Source organism: Tenrec ecaudatus, chromosome 5, assembly GCF_050624435.1.
Source record: "Tenrec ecaudatus isolate mTenEca1 chromosome 5, mTenEca1.hap1, whole genome shotgun sequence".
Classification (NCBI taxonomy): Eukaryota; Metazoa; Chordata; class Mammalia; order Afrosoricida; family Tenrecidae; genus Tenrec; species Tenrec ecaudatus.
The window spans coordinates 156,342,019-156,359,516 of NC_134534.1; the positions used below are offsets into that span (position 1 = coordinate 156,342,019).

At 41.4% G+C, this 17,498-nt stretch overlaps 1 protein-coding gene across 1 annotated transcript in view; it reads right to left on the reverse strand.

Annotated features, from left to right (window-relative positions):
• Positions 1 to 7,671: 7,671 nt before the first annotated feature.
• The window catches only part of GTPBP4 (GTP binding protein 4), a 31,655-nt gene continuing 21,828 nt past the window's right edge, over positions 7,672 to 17,498 (reverse strand). Inside the window, exons 15-17 of the mRNA XM_075550137.1 lie at positions 16,742 to 16,807; positions 12,665 to 12,808; positions 7,672 to 8,561 (exon numbers count right to left, since the gene is read on the reverse strand). Of these exons, the coding sequence (XP_075406252.1) occupies positions 8,409 to 8,561; positions 12,665 to 12,808; positions 16,742 to 16,807 (363 nt within the window). The 3' untranslated portion in view covers positions 7,672 to 8,408. The remainder of the gene's footprint in view (positions 8,562 to 12,664; positions 12,809 to 16,741; positions 16,808 to 17,498) is intronic.

Sequence of the window (17,498 nt, forward strand, 5' to 3'; positions counted from 1 at the left end):
TTTTTATTGTAACAAAACTGCATAAATTTATTATGTAAATAACATTGAATAAATGTTTTAAAGTTTTATTGTCTTATAATTCACTTATCTTAAAATTCAAGAGTTATGCAATCAATCATCATGTAGTCAATTTTAGAACATTTTCTTTTTTTCTTGGTGACTGGTGTCTTTTAAAGGTTTCAAGGTTCATCCACGTTTTATGGGAAGGTGACTATCTGGCCTTGCCATACTTTATCCATTCATAATCATTCATGGGCATCTGGGTGGCTTCCCAGCAGACCTGGTGGCACAGTGGTTACTGGTGTAGCTGCGATCCACAAGGTGAGCAGTTCAATTCCGCCAAGCTGTTCTTCGGGAGAAAGACGGGCCTTTAGACTTCCACAAACAGTTAGTCTCGGGAACTCGCGGGAGCAGTTTTACCCTGTCCTCTGGGGTTAGGAGTTAGCACTGACTCGATGGCAGTGGCCTTCGTGTCAGTTTTGGATTATTTCCACTTTTGTGCCATTCTGAATAAGCTCCTCTAAACATCTAAACCCTTTTAATATTTCTTGAATCTATCCTTAGGAGAAAATTTGCTGGGTCATATACTGTCAACTTGTAGTCTCAAGTGCCTTTACCATCTACATTACCACCAGCCGTATCTAGTATCTAAGAGTTCAATAAAAATCTCACCAACACTTCGTAATCTTGGAATGTTTCATTTTACACATCCTAGACTGTGTGAAGTGGATGTTATTGTGGCTTCTCCTTTGCCTGTCCCTGATCTACTTATTGACCATTGTTGCACTGGCTTTTACCTCTCCCAGAAACTTGTCACAGACCCAGAAAACATCCCCAAATTCAGAGAGGTACTGAGGACTGTTCCGACGCTCTCCTCTTCACCCGATGCCATGGTCCATGGTGTATGTTCTTTTGCCCAAGCACGGAACATAAAACACTTCCATTGGGCTTTTCCATCAGAGTGCCTATACTCAGTCAAGTACATGGCAGTTGAGCAACTTCTCCAGAATAATGCAATAGTTAGGATTTTGCTAAGCCCAGTGTTTTCTCTAACTCCTTGAGCTGCATGTTGCCTTGAGTAATCATCAACCGGATTGTATCCTCTTCCGTGGAACTTTTGATCCTTTTGAATTCGTCCCTAGTCCAGTCCTTCAGGTACTTGTGATCAGACTCATTTGAGACCTGACGGATCGCTTGCAAAATCTTCCTGTACAAAAGGAGAACCCGCTGTGTTCTCATGAATTAGCGCCAAGGTCACCGGGGTAAATGAGAAGCTGCCATGATCAACAGCCGGCCAGCCCCCCCATTTTCATTCTCTTCCTTATTATTGTTAGCTCCCCCAAACCTCACCTACCATGCCCCCTGATAATTATTGATCCACTTACTGTCCCTATTATAGATTTACTATGCAGGATTTGGTACACAGAAAATTATACACAACAAGAACTTTAAAGAAGGGAAAAATGAAAGATCTCAATAAAAAAGAAAGCAGAAAATATTAAAAACTGAAACAACTTTAAAACAAATAATAAGGCATTCCATTTTCACCTAACAACCTCTATCATAATTGACTTCACAATGCTGTCTGACAACAAGGCCGTTCCCATGCCCGGACTGTGGTCAGAGAGGATTCCCAGAAAGTTGACTCCATGTGGGGACCCTGCACATGGATTCTGGGCTTCCACTGCCATCCATCGCCTTCTGCCAACTGGGTGCTCAGAGTTAAACTGATACCATTCCCCCTCCAGATTTGGACTGTATTATTTACAAACTTTGGATCACACAGTTTGATGTGCTTTTTACGTGTGGACTTAGATGATGCCTCGCTTAGATGGCTGCTTGTTTTAAGAAAAGTCTTTAAGTCCTTAGATGCTATTTCTTTCTTTTTTTTTAAACATACAATGGAATATTATTCTGACATAAAAAGAAAAAAAATTTTGGTGCATGATTAACATGGATGAACCTTGAAAACCTTTTAAATAAAGCAAGCCAAATGCAAAGGGACAATCTTACCTGACACCCTTATATGCAATAATCCACTGATCGCACTTGTAGCATGATGAGGACCTGCAGTCTACAACTGGATGTTCACGACTGGGAAAACAGGTTGCTTTCCACAGGTAGGCTTGCTCACCAGTATATTGCTGTTTTGTTGATAAGTATTTGGATTTGGTACATATTCTTGTCCATTAGCATATGGCAAATTCCCCTATCCCTCACCTTGAGCATTATTCACTATTTTACAGGAATCTGTTAGGCATATGCTCATGAAAGCAGACGTCAAGAGATCAAATGACGTATTACACAAGGCAAACATGCTGCACAAGCCCTCTTTACTATGTTGAAGAACAAGGATGCCACATCGAGGGCGAAGGCACACCTGAGCCAAGTCACAGTTTTTCAATTGCCTCACAGGGCAGTGAATTAGGAAGACTGAGGAATGATCACAATGCATGGCACATAATCACACACTCCCATCCAGAGGGCAGAACAACAGAAACCAGAGGGGAAAGGAGTTATCAGTTCATGTAAGATTTTAAAATAATCTATAATCTATCAAGGGGCCATAAGGATTGGAGATGGGCAAAAGGGAGGTGGTGGGGGGAAAGGAGGTGACCAAAGGGCTCAATGGAAAGTAAATGTCTAGAAAAAAAATGATGGAATATATGTACTAATATGTCGGATACAATTGATGTATGGATTGTAGTAAGAGTTGTAAGACCCCCAAATAAAATGATCTAAAAAATTTTTCCCACCTAAATAAATCTTAAAGAAATTGATACTACTAATAAAATATTTACATGAATACAATCTAGAAATTACATGTATATGCAAAAACTATGCGAGCAAAGTACAATCATCAAGCATAATTGAACATAACAAAGGACTGTAACTTAATATTTGATTTAATTTCTCTAATGAATATTGAAAATATGAACTACCAGATGATTGTTTTATAAAAATAAAAGTAATTTTAACATTTGAATCAGATTTTTCTCACTTTAAGAATACATTATGGAATTGGATTGGACCAGAACATGCACACTGTTTCAGATAAGAGCCCACAAAACAAGGAATCCAGAACAGATAAACCCTTCAGGGCCAACAAGGAGAGTAGAGACACCAGGAGGATTAAGGTAGGGTCGGGGGAGAAAGTGAGAACTAATCACAAGGATCAACCTAGAATCCCCTCCCAGGGGAATAAATAACGGAAAAGCAGGTGAGGGGCAATGGAGGACGATGTAAGATATGGGGGGAAAAATCTATAACTTACCAAGGGTTCATGAGGGTGGGCAGGGAGGGAAGGGATGGGGAGCTGATATCAGGGGCTCAAGTGGGAAAAGAATGCTTTGAAAATGATGCTGGCGCCATATGTGGAAATGTGTTGGACACACTGGAGGAGTGTATGGATTGTGATGAGCTGTAAGAGCCCCACTAAAAGTATTAAAAAAATAAAAAGAACACATTATGGGTTTTTAGTCAAGACGGTAGTACGTTACACTCTGCAAAAGACATGGGAAAAAAAACAAACAAACAGATACAGAGGAAACATAAGGAGCCTTGACTCTCTGAGGAAAGAAAGATAAATGAGCTGAACACCAACAAAGAAAAAAAGTACAAGGTGGAAACCACACCAGGAGATCAAGAGGAAAAGTGAATTCTCCGCTGGTCAAGCACAAGCAGAACAAACTCCAACAGTGCAGAGAATTGTTTGATGCCTGACAAAGAGAAAGATGCTCCTCTTGCTGGGTGGATGGAGGTATAGCTGGGACTGAACCTAGTGGACCCGGTTACACCTTCCTTCCATATTCCTGCGGCAGAGTGCATTCTGCAGAACATTGGGTAGACAGGGCCACTGCATGACGTGGGAGACTAGTAGAGGGGAGACGGACTCAGACTAGGTTCCCCTGGCTCTGTGGGGGGGACACTTGTACTTGGGCGGAGGTGGGCATTCTGGCATTGGCATTCAGCTCCAGCAGAGGCTCCAATAAAGCAGCGGTACCCTGGGGCACAGCAGCTGCACTGCTGATAGACTGGCTGGGGTTTAAACTGACACCACAGCCACAACAGGGGCAGAGCACTTTAAAATGTTGAGGAGCAAGGATGTCACTCTGAAGACTCAGGTACACCTGACCCAAGTTAAGGTATTTTCTTTTTCTTTTAGCTTGACACAATGGATACATGTATGGATTGTGATGAGTTGTATGAGCCCCCAATACAATGATTAAAAAATAATAATTAAAAAAATAAAGGGCCGTGGCATTAGGAAGTTTGAGAACCACTAGTTTATGGGAATAGAAAGCCCCACCTTCCTTCCTCAGAAGAGCAGGTCGTGATTTCAAACTACTGACTCTGATTAGCAGTAGCCCAGCTCCGTAATTACTGTGTCACCAGGGGTCCTGCCTATTTCCACAGCGGTAAATACAGGTTCACAAATTTAACATTTATCCATCGGAAGCGGACTTTGGGTTCACAAACTTAACATCAGTATGGAGCTGCACTGGGAGCAGTGGCCCATCCATCAGGCCGATGCTTACATCAAGTCCTCAGTTCCTGGGTCACACGACCCACCTGGAAATGCAACACGCTGCAAGCCAGCCCTGTAGGCCACGTCTCACCGCGGAAATACAACTTTTACTCCCAAATGAGAACAAGTGTTTGGGCAGGGCAACCGAGGGCACGTTACAAGCACTAGCTCACCACTTCTCACTTCCTCGGTTACCGTTTGTGGAGCGTCAGCAGCGTTTAGATGAAGACTAAGGAGCACTGGTGGACCCGCGATTTAGGCAAGCATCACGGCGTGTGGTTGAAACCAACTAGCCATGCTCGGGACGAGGCTGTCTGCTCCTGTAGAGGCATACAGGAAACCCTCCTGAGATAGGTGTGCTGTGCGTCAGAATCCATGCAAAGGCAGCAGGTGTGCATCTGAAGGTGGATTCTCTTGACGGATATGACATAGGGTTTACCATCGGAAGCCCTGTCCTGGGTTGCTATGAGCCAGTGTCCCGAAGCCACCTAATTGTAGCATCGTATCCTATCTCTCGTCCACTTGTGCATAAGGATGTGATAGAAAATGCCATACCAAACACGATGTTGATGCCAACTTCCTTTTTCTCTGACCATGTCAGTGCCCAGCAGCAATAGCTGTTACATGATTTTTGTGTATTTAGCTTAGTGGTCACTCAATGGTCTGTGACCTAAAAGTTCAGCAGCTGCCAACAACTCCCTGGGAGAAAGACAAGGCTCCCGACTCCAGTGAAAAGTCTGTGAGTTTTCCATCGACTCAGTGGCAGTTTTTTTGGAGAACCTAGGACAGAACTTGCTTGGCACACCAACTCGACATGCTTATTTTCCAGAGCACATTAGTCTGGCGTGGGTTTAATGAACTGCGGGTCTCTCTCAGCACCACCACTGCCTTCCATTCTAAGTCATCAAAAGAGGTCTAAGTTTGGATGTAGGTGCCAAAATGTATAATGACATTGGATGACAGACATCCGTCGGACAAATACACCAACAGGTCCAGATGCTTAAAGAGAGGAGCCAGTGAAAGGATTTTGGAATTGGGGTCCAGGTCGTCTTACCAGCTTGTGGTTTATTAGAATCCGCCCCCACCCCACCCCCAACACCCCGACCACTTTTTCATTTTAATGGGCAATGTGGTATATATCCGTTTTCGTCACCCCTGCAGTTGGCACCATTCCTAAAGTAACTGCCAGCACACAGACCCCCAATCCTGTCTTCCAACTGCAGTACTGCGGGGGTTGAGGGGGGGGGGGCGGGCGGAGGGAAGAGGGGAGAACAACTGCTCCAAAGGAAAAACTTCAAGGTTCAAATGATGACTTCTTCCTTTAGAGCTGCTCTTTCCTGAGGGGGAAATGGTTAAATTTAGAGGGACAGAGCCGAAATCACCTTTGAAAAGACAGCTCCAAATTCAGCCCAGCCAAGTTGAAAGCGGTCTCGTGCAATTTAGGAATCGAAGTGCAATCTTCAGGCATGAATGAGGCAGCCACTTAAGTTTCCAGAAATAGTCCTCCGAGGGCCAATCGGTAGAGCCGAGCTCTGAACCCAGTCGGCTTGCATGCACCCTTTTTTGTGGACCGGAAGTTCAGGTGATGAGCCTCCTCCAGGGCCAGGATAAGAGCAGAGACCGGAGAGGAAGGGAGGGGGCGAGCAAACTGGGAGAAATTCGTACCCGCAAAAGGCCATTTTCCTGTTTTATTTCTTCCATCAAGAAAAAACCAGCTCACGACTTCCGGCTTCACGACCTGGCTATCTCGTGCCGGTTCACCCCCCAACGGCCGGCATTCACAAGGGGTGGGGGTGGGGGTCCCCCACGGCACCTGGCCCGGCCGGGAAGCCCCGAGCATGTCTGCTACCCCAAGTTAAGATATTTTCAAGGCTTCATGGATATGTGAAGGTTGGACGCGGAAATGCGCAAGACTGAAGAAGAATGGATATGTTTGATAAAGGAACTTCCTATCAGCAACTAGAGTCTTCTGAAAAACTTATTCTGAATAGGCTTCAAAAAGTTCATGGGCTCTCTGCCTTCCCTTTCCTGCTGTGGAGACACTCAGAGAGCTGGAGGAGACACGTAGAGACCCGCACCAGCAATGAGATGCTTCCACCGCCACTGAATCCACAAGACCTTCTACCCACTGGCCTGTGATCTTCCTGCATTCGCCATCATTGTATGTGCTGCCTGAGTCCAAAGAGGAATTTATAGACTAGTATTGGGCATATAGGCTAATATCAGACTTATGGACCTGATCTGGACTGGGCTGTTTTCTTAATATGCAATCATTCTTAGATGTAAAGCTCTTTCTTGTACACACAAAAAAAAGTTTATGGAAAAATTCCATTATCTTTTAATTCTATTTTTCCACAAACATTTTGAAGTGCCAGTCCCCATGACTCTATGGACATGAATTTATTGAGCACATTTTTTGAGATAATTTGATTTAATAACACCTGCTCTAGAAGAAGTAGAAAATCTGAAACAATGGTAAATAACTATGGAAGAAATATAAAGATTTGTTGAATGAGTTATCACACTTTGTCATTAAGGGTAAAGATGAAGGGAACTTGTTTCCGACGGAATGTCAATTCTAAAGAGAATACTGGGAACCCGGAGAGCCAGAAACGAAACTGCAGTTACTAAGATGCAAGTAGAGAGATATTTATACCTCAGGCGCATTCTAAGAATAATCATGACCTTATCATGGTGGGAAATTTCCTAAAGACATGACCCTATCCTGTCAGAGAAAAAAGGGCTAAAAATTGGACCCTGCCTGTTAAAGTTATCTTTTAATATTAACTCCTTTTGGCAAATGAAACCTTCCTTCTGGTCCCAAGCTGGCTGCAACAATTAAATTCCAGATACAGTAGAGCACTGCCCCGGCCCCGGTGTACTCTGAAGGGCATCAGCGCTAGCAGAGGAACTGACCACCGGTCGCATGCTAGTGTCTAGCTACGACGTCTAGGCTACTGCTAGAATTGGGCTGTTAAGCGGTCATGAAATTTAACATCTCACTGTGTTTCACAAACATTTTAGGAAATGGCTTTGTAAGAGCAAGCGTTATAATTCCCCAATTTAAAAAATAATAGAGAACAGCAGAGTATTGACCAGACCCGATTTTCACCCACGAACAGAGAGAGCAGAAGATACCCACATTTAATTTACTTATGTAAAATTTTATTCTAAATAGAATATTTATGCTTTGGGGAAAAAAAGAGGTGAGGACAGGTTTTTTTTTTTTAAGGACAAATTTACAATGAATGTATTGTACAAAACTAACAAATAATTTAGGGGAGCACTTGAAGCTCTGAGGTCCCAATACACTTATCACCACCATTCCCTCACGAGTCCAGCACACAGAACCTGGTAGCAAGCAGTTTCCCAAACCACACAAGGGGAGGCGTTTTCCTGCAAAAAGAACCATTTGTGTGTGGGGAAACAAAGGTTCCCCTTGCAGAAGAAAAGATTTCTCTCCATTAAAAGCATTATTACATCAGCAAATCTTTCCAATTCTTTGACTCTGAAGCACTGAAACTCTACTAAATGTAAAAATCACTGCCCACTCCAGCTATTTGTAATACAATTATATATTTGCTATTTGTAATATTAAGGTGTAACAAAAATTCACCATACTTGGAAGTCTTAAAGGTTAACCATGATTTTCAGCAAAGCAACAAGCACAAGTTACTTCCAGCTTACGATCTTTACCCTAAACTTCATGAAATACCAAAGCAAACCAAAAAACAAACAAAGAATGTACTTAACTAAAAGGTGATTAAAATACTAAGTATTGTTTTGTATATTTTTCTACACATAAACCCACACAAATATCAAAACAAACTGAAAAAATCAAACCCCTCCACAGTTCAGTCAAGCACTTTCAATGGAGACACTATCTCCTGTCTTTTTTACCAGATTTCCTCTTTCCAGAAAGTAAGTGTTTGGGTTTCATATCAAACACGTGCCTATCAGCCTCCCCTTTCTTCCCCAAGCGATTCATCTTCTTCTGAGCCTTCTTCATCATCGTCTTGGCTTTCTTCACCATCTGTAAAGGAGAAAAACAGTGAGCTATTAAACACACTTCCAGACTATTACCCTGACGCGGTAACAGACTCTCAATCCCCTAGTGTTACTGAACTCAACGAACAACTCTTGTTCACTGACGGCCAGGCCTTCTCAGACCTACCACAGTGTCCATGGGAACTCAATGAATACTAAAGGCAAATGAAAGATTAGATAAATTCTAGATCTGAAATATTAAATTACATCTGTACGCAATCCCGCTTTTCCAAATTAAGAAATGGAGACTCTTGAAAAAAAGAATGAAAATACGATGTATCAAAATCTTTGGGACACAGTAAAAGCAGTATAGAGAGGGCACTTTATAACACACACACACACACATGACAAAGAATGAACTCATCAATGAACACATCTTCAGCGACTAGAAAAAGAGCAACACAATAAACCACTGAGGACAGTGGCATGGCACCTCCTGAACCAACTAGGAACAGAGACACAGTATAACCCAGCAATCCCTCTATTTGTATGTCCTCTAACGAAATAAGGGACAAAGTCTGAGCAGATACACGTACAACCACATTCATCTCGGCACTATTCACAACAACAGACGGAAGCCATCTAAATGCCGCCTGGAGAATGGATAAACTATTTCACCCACACAACGGAGTAATATACAACACTGACTTGAAACTACGAAACACCCCGTAACAGGGGTAAATATGCAGCACTGAGTGAAGTTAGTCAATCACAAAAGGCCACATATTGTATGAACCCACTATTTATAGATATAATACATAAAAGTTATATATACAAACACATAAATGAACCAAGGTAAAGGTTTAATACGAAAACCAATACTTGAGGGTGATGGGGGAGGGGAGAGCTGTGGACGGGAGGAGAGCTAGCTAGGTGTTGACTTGGGTGAAGACAATGTCCTACAATGGCAGGAAGAGGGGAAAGATAGGTGGTGCGGAGGATGGGGTGGGTAAGGACAGATGATGAAGATGACTGGCTGGCTGGACACAAGGACAGCTACTGAGAGGTAAGTTGTTGAGTACAAAAATGATGACCTGAAATATAACCCCTCACACCTAATTCACAAAAGAAACTGAAATGCAGTCCTGTGAAATCATATTACTTACATCTGGTTAACAAGTAGCAAAGCCACAAAAAAATGTGCTGGAAAACTGGGGTTTGTCTTATACACGGGGTCAGTGGTACCCTAGCGAGGTGTAACATCTCGCTGCACCTCCCCCTCCCAAGGTAATGGGACGAGCGCCTGTTACCTCCCGGGTGATTGCCGTTTCTCTGCTGTTCATTCAAAGCCCCGGTGACGCTGCAGGGCTTTGAATGTTTGTTTATTCACTTCTAACCAATCAGAGCGGTCCTATGACGTGGACGCCTCCAATTCGCAGAAGCACCTGAACTGGTAAGGATGTGTCTGTGGCTGCACTCCATCTCTCCCCTCTGGTCTCTGTGTTAATTCACATCCTGCATCCCCAACCCTCCCCCTCCTCCCGGCTATACCGGGGGTGGGGAGAAAGGCATAGCGGGAGGTGGCATTACCATCAAAGTTCTTTTTCAAAGTCTTGTTTTTTTATGCTATTAGAAATGGATACTCTTGAACCAAAACAAAAATGAGGGTCATATGAGGCTAGTTTAAAAATGAAGGCTGTGTTAAGAGCAGAAAGACCAGTAGCAGTATTGTAAGTAGGGAATTCTGTTGACGAAAAGCAAGTGAGGGAGTGGCGGAAAATGAAGGCTGACTTGGAAAAGATTCCAAAAGTTAAAAAAGCTCATCGTGGTTTACTGTCTTTCTATGGGCTCTAGAGAGTGAGGTGCATAAATGGGTTAGGGAGTGTCATCAAAATGGTTACTAGCGTAACACGCATGGGAATCCTCATGCGTGCTCCACAAATGGCTAAGGATGACAAACATAAAGCACCAGGCATTGAAAAATTTGCTGTGTCAGCAGGATGGTGTACTTGCTTCATGAATAGGTTTGGCCTACTATGTTTGAGACAAAGAACAAAGATTTCCCAGAAATTGCCACAAGACCTTGAAGAAAAATTGTCATTTCAGTCATTTATTATAAAACAAAGAAGGATTTATAATTATGACCTGGCAGATATTTGGAATATGGTTGAAACTGCCATGACTTTTGAGCTTCCAAGCAACAGAACTTTGGCAAGTTTAGGAGAAAAAAAACATTTTTCTCAAAACCATAGGAAATGAAAAAAACAAACAAACAAAACTTCACAGTTGTTCTATCATGTTTGGCTAATGGAACTCAGCTGTGTCCTGTCATTATTTTTAAAAGAAAAGACCTTGCCTAAAAAGATCAATTTCCCACCAAGAATTACTGTGTGTACATATGTTAAAGGCTGGATGGATAAAGACAGAACAAAAAAAATGGCTGGAAGAAATTTGGAACTGACGACCAGGAGCAGCCTTAAAGAAAAAGCCATCGTTACTTATTTGGGATATGTTCAGAGTCCACCTATCGATGACATAAAAAAATTGGCAAAATGTAGTAAAGTTACTTTGGGTGGGCTTACATCTGTACTGCAGCCTCTGGATGCATGTTTGAATAAGCCTTTTAAAGACTGTGTGTGAAGGATGTGGCATGAATGGATGTCATCTGGTCAAGCCCGACTAACAAAAGGAGGAAATCTCATGAAGCCTGACATAGAGTTAATAGCAAAGAGGGTTCGAGATGCATGGGAAGACATTCCAGAAGACATGGTGCGACGTGCCTTCCAGAAATGTAGTATTAGTAATGCTATGGATGGCAGTGAAGACTGCGCTTTGTATGAAAATGACAGCAGTGATGGTGATGATGGCAATCTCAGTGAGGACAGCGTCTATGATGACCTCACACCAGCTGAAGCTCTGCATTGGGATTCGGATGGTGATGAGGAATCCAGTTTTGAAGGATTTTAACTCTTTACATTTTAGCTTGGTTGCTGATTTGAGCTCAGGGAATAGTACTCTTAAGGTATCATTGTTTTTTTTTTTGAACCTATTTTCCACTTACTGTGCTGGTTTACTAATGTTAAATGACTTGTCCTTTTATTTATGTTTTTATTTCAAATAAATATTTAAATACATTACTCCAATGATGTCAATTTTCAGTAATTTTATTTCATTTGTTTTGATTATTGAAACTCAATAATCAATAATAATAATGCAATAATGAAACCCAATAATCAATAATATAATCAATAATAATAAATAATGCAATAACTTCTGCATTTTCTACCCCAGGCTTATACTTGGGTCAATCAGGTTTTTCTGGTTTCCCAGGTAATAATTAGATACCTTGGCTTATACTCAGGTCGGCTTATATTCAAGTATACACAGTACTTTTCGATAGAAAGACCAGCAGATGGAAAGCTTAGGCTTCCAAGTCAGGCCATTACTTCAGACAAATCACCTATTTCTTATAAATGGAGACACTAATAGTCCCAAACCCTTCAGGTTTTGGTGTTTCAATTACATGCCCTATAAAACCTGCTTCCTTGTTTATATACAGATTTTCTCATATAGTTCAACTTTGAAAATGATAAAAGTACTTTTAAAAAATAAATGAAATGATATTTTTGCAAAAGAGTCTGCTGTATACAACCAAAGAAGCTTAGTGTTTTTTTCCCCCAAAAGGCACTACAAATAATTAGGTAACAGTAACACAAGCTTTCTATGGGGTCAGGAGTGTTCCCCAATAATGGGAAGTCGCAGGGTTATCTTAAACTAGGAGACAAAAAGAGCTCAAGTCTTGACTGGTTTTCTGTCCTTGGGCTCGCTGGAACTGAGCCCTGGTTCTAAAGATACAACGCAGCTGCACTCCCACTTCCTGGGTCCCATGGGCTCTAAGTCACTGTGTGCTCACCTCCCCAAAGGAACAGTCCACATGCTGGGCACAGGTGCACAGAGCACAACTGGACCCTGGCTCAAGCATGTTTCTAAAGGACGCCAAGAAAGTGGGGTAAAAGCACACCTGCGAATCTCTCTGCCTGTAAACACATGCCTGATCCAAATGGCAAATGCTGACCCTTGACCCTGACCCTTTATGAATAAGAAAAAATACCGCATGTATAATTACTAAACTCCGTATGACAGACTAACCTTGCCATCGCGAAGACCAGACACATCACGCGGTGTTCGAGAGCAACTGCGACTCCGGGCTAGAGAAGAGGGTGGAACAGAGTCTTCCCGTTTTCTTTTCCGAGTGACACTCCGAGATCGTCTTGCCTGGGCTGCATAGTGGGCCTGAAAACCGTGAAAGGCAAAGTCACACAAGAACTTCAGGGCTTTGCTTCCAGACTTACTGACAAAAATGAAAGTACATTACCGGGGAGGAGGGACAGTGAAGAATATTTACAATAACAATCCAAGGCAGTTAAAGATTTGAAAAACACATAACTGGTTTTTGGCCAAATGCTGGTCAAACCTTTCCCCCTTATCACGGGCTGTTTTAAATTTGTATTTCAAATTTGTTGTAGTTACATAATCTAGTATCAGTTTGAGGATCAAGAGTGTAGGGGTGTACAGATAAACCCCTCAGGACCAATAATGAGAGTAGCAATACCAGGAGGGGAAGGGGAAGGTGGGGAGAGACAGGAGGAACCGATCACAAGGATCTAAATATAACCCCCTCCCTGGGGGATGGACAACAGAAAAGTGGGTGAAGAGAGACATTGGACAGTGTAAGACATGACAAAATAATTTATAAATTATCAAGTGTTTGTCAGGGAGGGAGGGTGAAAAATGAGGAGGTGATACCAAGTGTTCAAGTAGAAAGAAAATGTTTTGAGAAAGATGATGGCAACAAATGTACTTGACACAGTGGATGCATGTATGTATTATGATAAGAGCAGTCTGAGCCCCCAATAAAATGACTAAAAAATGTCTAGGGGTGCAGCCTAGCCTGTCAATCATTATATAGCCAATGGGACCTATGTGCAGGTGAGAACTCCTGTATTTGCTACTTGGAGGCAGGAGACTCTTTTTCTCTGCTCACTTCCTTCAAGACTCTCTACTGACAAGGCTGACTCTATGAGAGACATCCCTAAGGAGAAGCCACGTGGACCGCCTGTCCTGATGCAGCCAGAACCCTGGACATGGAGAAGTCATGTGGAGACCTCTGGTAGCATTAAGATGCTTACAGTGTCACTGGATCCACAAGACTTCCCATCCACTGGCCTGTGATCTTCCTGTATTCGGCATCATTGCATGTGTTTTGTGAGTGTGAAGAGGACTTTATAGACTGGTGTCGGACATATGGGCTAATATGGGACTTACGGATTTGATCTGTACTGGGCTGGGATGTTTTCTCAATGTTCAATTGTTCTTGTATATAAACCTTTCTTTTCTTAAAAAAATCATTTTATTGGGGCTCATAAAGCTCTCATCACAATGCATACTGTATACACTCGAGTATAAGCTCACCTGAATATTAGCCAAGGCACTTAATTTTACCAGTAAAACTGCATTAAAAATGTGCTGAAAAACTTGGCTTAGACACGAGTATATACGGCATATAGATCCAATGTGTCAAGCACATTTGTACATTTGTTGCCAAGTTCATTTTCAAAACACTTTCTTTCTACTTGAGCCTTTGGTATCAGCTCCCCCCCCTCACTTCTCCACCTTCCCTCCCTCCCTTCCCGCTCCCCCCATGATAATTTATAAATTATTGTCATCTTTTCATGTCTTACACTAGCCGATGTCTCCCTTCACCCACTTTTCTGTTATCCGCCCTCCAGGGAAGGGATTATGTACAGATCATTGTGATCCGTTCCCCCTGTCTATCCCACCTTCCCATTTCCCTTCCCCTCCTAATATCGCCACTCTCACCACTGTTCCTGAGGGGCTTATCTGTCCTGGATTCCCTGTGTTTCCAGCTCTTATCTGTACCCGTGTACATGCTCTGGTCTAGACGGATTAGTAAGGTAGAACTGGGGTCATGACAGTGGGGGGGAGAAAGCACTAAAAAACTCGAGGGCGTTTTATGTTTCATCTGTGCTATAACAAACCTCATTCTTACATACATGAGTATATCTACGATTTTCCTTTCTCTGCTCTACCCAGACTAACAAAATTTTTACCCATTTAAAAACTTTTCTTGTTATACAAAATCATCCGATTAGCATCACAAATTAAACTACAGGTAACAAATTCCTCAATCCTGCCAATCCTGCTTCTTTACATTTGAAAGAAGGTATGATGGATGGTATTATAGATGATAAAACTATTCCAATAGGCTAAACAAGTGTTAAAACAAAAGACAAGTAATCAGAAATTAGAAGATACTAAGGCAAATCAAAAAGTACTGCTACTAATGTGCCATCTCTCATTAAGATTACAGGGTCTCAGGGGGGAAATTGAAACAAAACAAACGAACAAAAAAAAAACCCCAATTCTGGAAAACAAAACTGGGAAAAATCAATTTTGAGGCCATGGCTAATATAAAAAATTAAAACAAAAAACAAAACCCAAGTGGACAGACATCTTTCCAGGCCACTGGCACCTTGCACAATTTATGGGAGTGCAGAAAACACTACCCGTTCCAGAGGGCTCATGCCCTGGCAGGAGCAAGTCAGGAAGATATCAAAGATGGTCAGCTCTAAAGAATGGCGGTGACTCTTGGGATTCCACATGGGAAATGCAGATATTTATTTATTGTTGCAGATAGGCATTTTTGATGAACACATGATAATTACAGGAGTGGTAATTAGAAAAAGTTCTAATATATAAAAATTAAAAATTATTAAGGAATATTAAGAGTATGAAAAACAGCACTGGTAAGAAAAAGGCCAAGAAAGCTGGGCTAAAACATTGTCATAGTAATAATGCCCCTATAAGCACTGTCTGATGAGAATCTCAGGGAAATCACAGCCCACCCGACCCTACAGCCCTGATCTTGCCTTTTCTGACATCACTTTGTTCTGCAATTCAGGGATTATTAGAAAAAGCACCCAATCTGAGTCCTCATTCTGAAAGAACACAATCCTCTGCAGATGATGAAAGCGCTGTGTGGCCATGGCATGAATGGAAGAGCAGTCTTTGGAGAAGAACTGGCGAGGGCAGCACTGCCACCAGAGACTATAACCTAGAGGAAGGCTAAGCCAGCCAAGAAGCAATCCCTTCACACTTTAATAAAGTTCCCATGATCGTTGCAGCAAGTCTTTGCTACTCCATGCATGTTTGTGTTCATACTCTGTACAAATCACATCGGCCTTTCAGCACTTTCATTTTGGTATGGATAATTTCTTGTTTTAGGGTAAACTGAGATGAGTGAAACAATTATTTTGGAGCTTTTAGATGATTTGAAATTTAAAATTTATGACTGCCTCAAAGAACTTAAGGCGGCTAATAAGAATTACACATGGAAATTGAAATTAGCAACAGAAGGAAAATATTGAATGTTTTCAGTATTTCCATATTGAAATAAAAGTTAATGTTGTCCTATGCAATTTCTGTACTTAAACTGTTAACTTTCATTTCAAGCCTTTTGGTTACAAACATTATACAGTGCTTTAATTTTAGTTTAGCTAGCTAATAGGCGAGATAAGCTATTACTGAGTCTCTATGTAAGAGAGGCTAAGATTCCCAAAAGAATAAAAAACAGTGCCCCTCTACCCCTGAAGATATAACAAGCATCTCAGCTTATTTGCTATGAATAATGTCAGAGTACATACATTTTTACATAGACAACTTTTTCATATTACATTATTTCCAGAAAAAGATCACCAGAAATGGGATAACCAAAGTCCTAACACTGTTTAGGAAATTCAAGTAGCAGACAGGGGAAACTTCCACAAGCTTGTGGATGACTTACCTTGGCAATGAAAGGCACTGGAACATACAAGGTCTTCCTAAATATGCTCAGTTTGTGAATAGCAACAAGAACTAAGTTTTGAAAATTTTGTTCTTTCTATCAACAGTGTGGGGAACTTGAGCCAACAGTGCACCCAATACATTTAAGATGTTAATATTACTTACGGATCATATAATCTTATTACTTCAGATCAAGATTTCACACCAGTAAGTCTTTTCATGAGGAATACTGAAAGATCTACATGTTTTTTTCCCACATAAATTGTAATCAACTATGTACTCCCAGGTTTCTAAAAGCCAGCTTAAACACACAAAAAACCCCACATCCAACTACGTACATCTAAAACCACCCCAGCCACTTACATTGTCTTTATCATCCATGTCAACACCAAGACTCCGCATCTCACTCTCCAAAACTTTCCGTTCAACCTGGAGATACAATAGAAAAACGTGCTTTAAACAAAATTAGATTTTGTTTTTTATCTTTTAAAAAGTTTTATTGGCATATAATTCATTTGTCATATATTTTAATAGTTCGATCTTATTAAGAGTTGTGAAATCATCACCACAATCAATTTCAGAACATTTTCTCCTCATACTCATGGTTGTCAGCTCTCCATTCTCCTCCAATCTCCCTTGCCATGCCTCTCAGCTAAAAAAACTCTGCCTGAACCAATGCCAACTCAAAACAACCCTGCAGGGCAGGGTAGAACGGCCTCTGAAAAATTTCTACATTTAAGTGGGAAGAGTAATTCAGACTTCAAGCTGAATATAACGATAGATCCACTCAAAATTAGTTTTATATAATGTCAGAAAATCTCAAATGCAAATTCACTTTTAATGATAGTCTATAATTCATATGGTTTTAAACATTGGTTTTCTATTTGGGCATATTTGCAATTTTTTAGACAGTTCAAGTTGACTCAATAGACCATGAGCTCTTTATAGAGCTCTTGTTATGTGTAAGACACAATAAATGCTCCTGTTCTTCACTCTTTACAACCCTGAGGTATAAATCATTTGTCTTCATTTTATAGATGACCCCCCAAAACGCAAGGGGAAGGGATGTGTCCAAGGATAGTCTCCAAAGTTCCAACAGCCCTCTTGGTCCAAACACTTT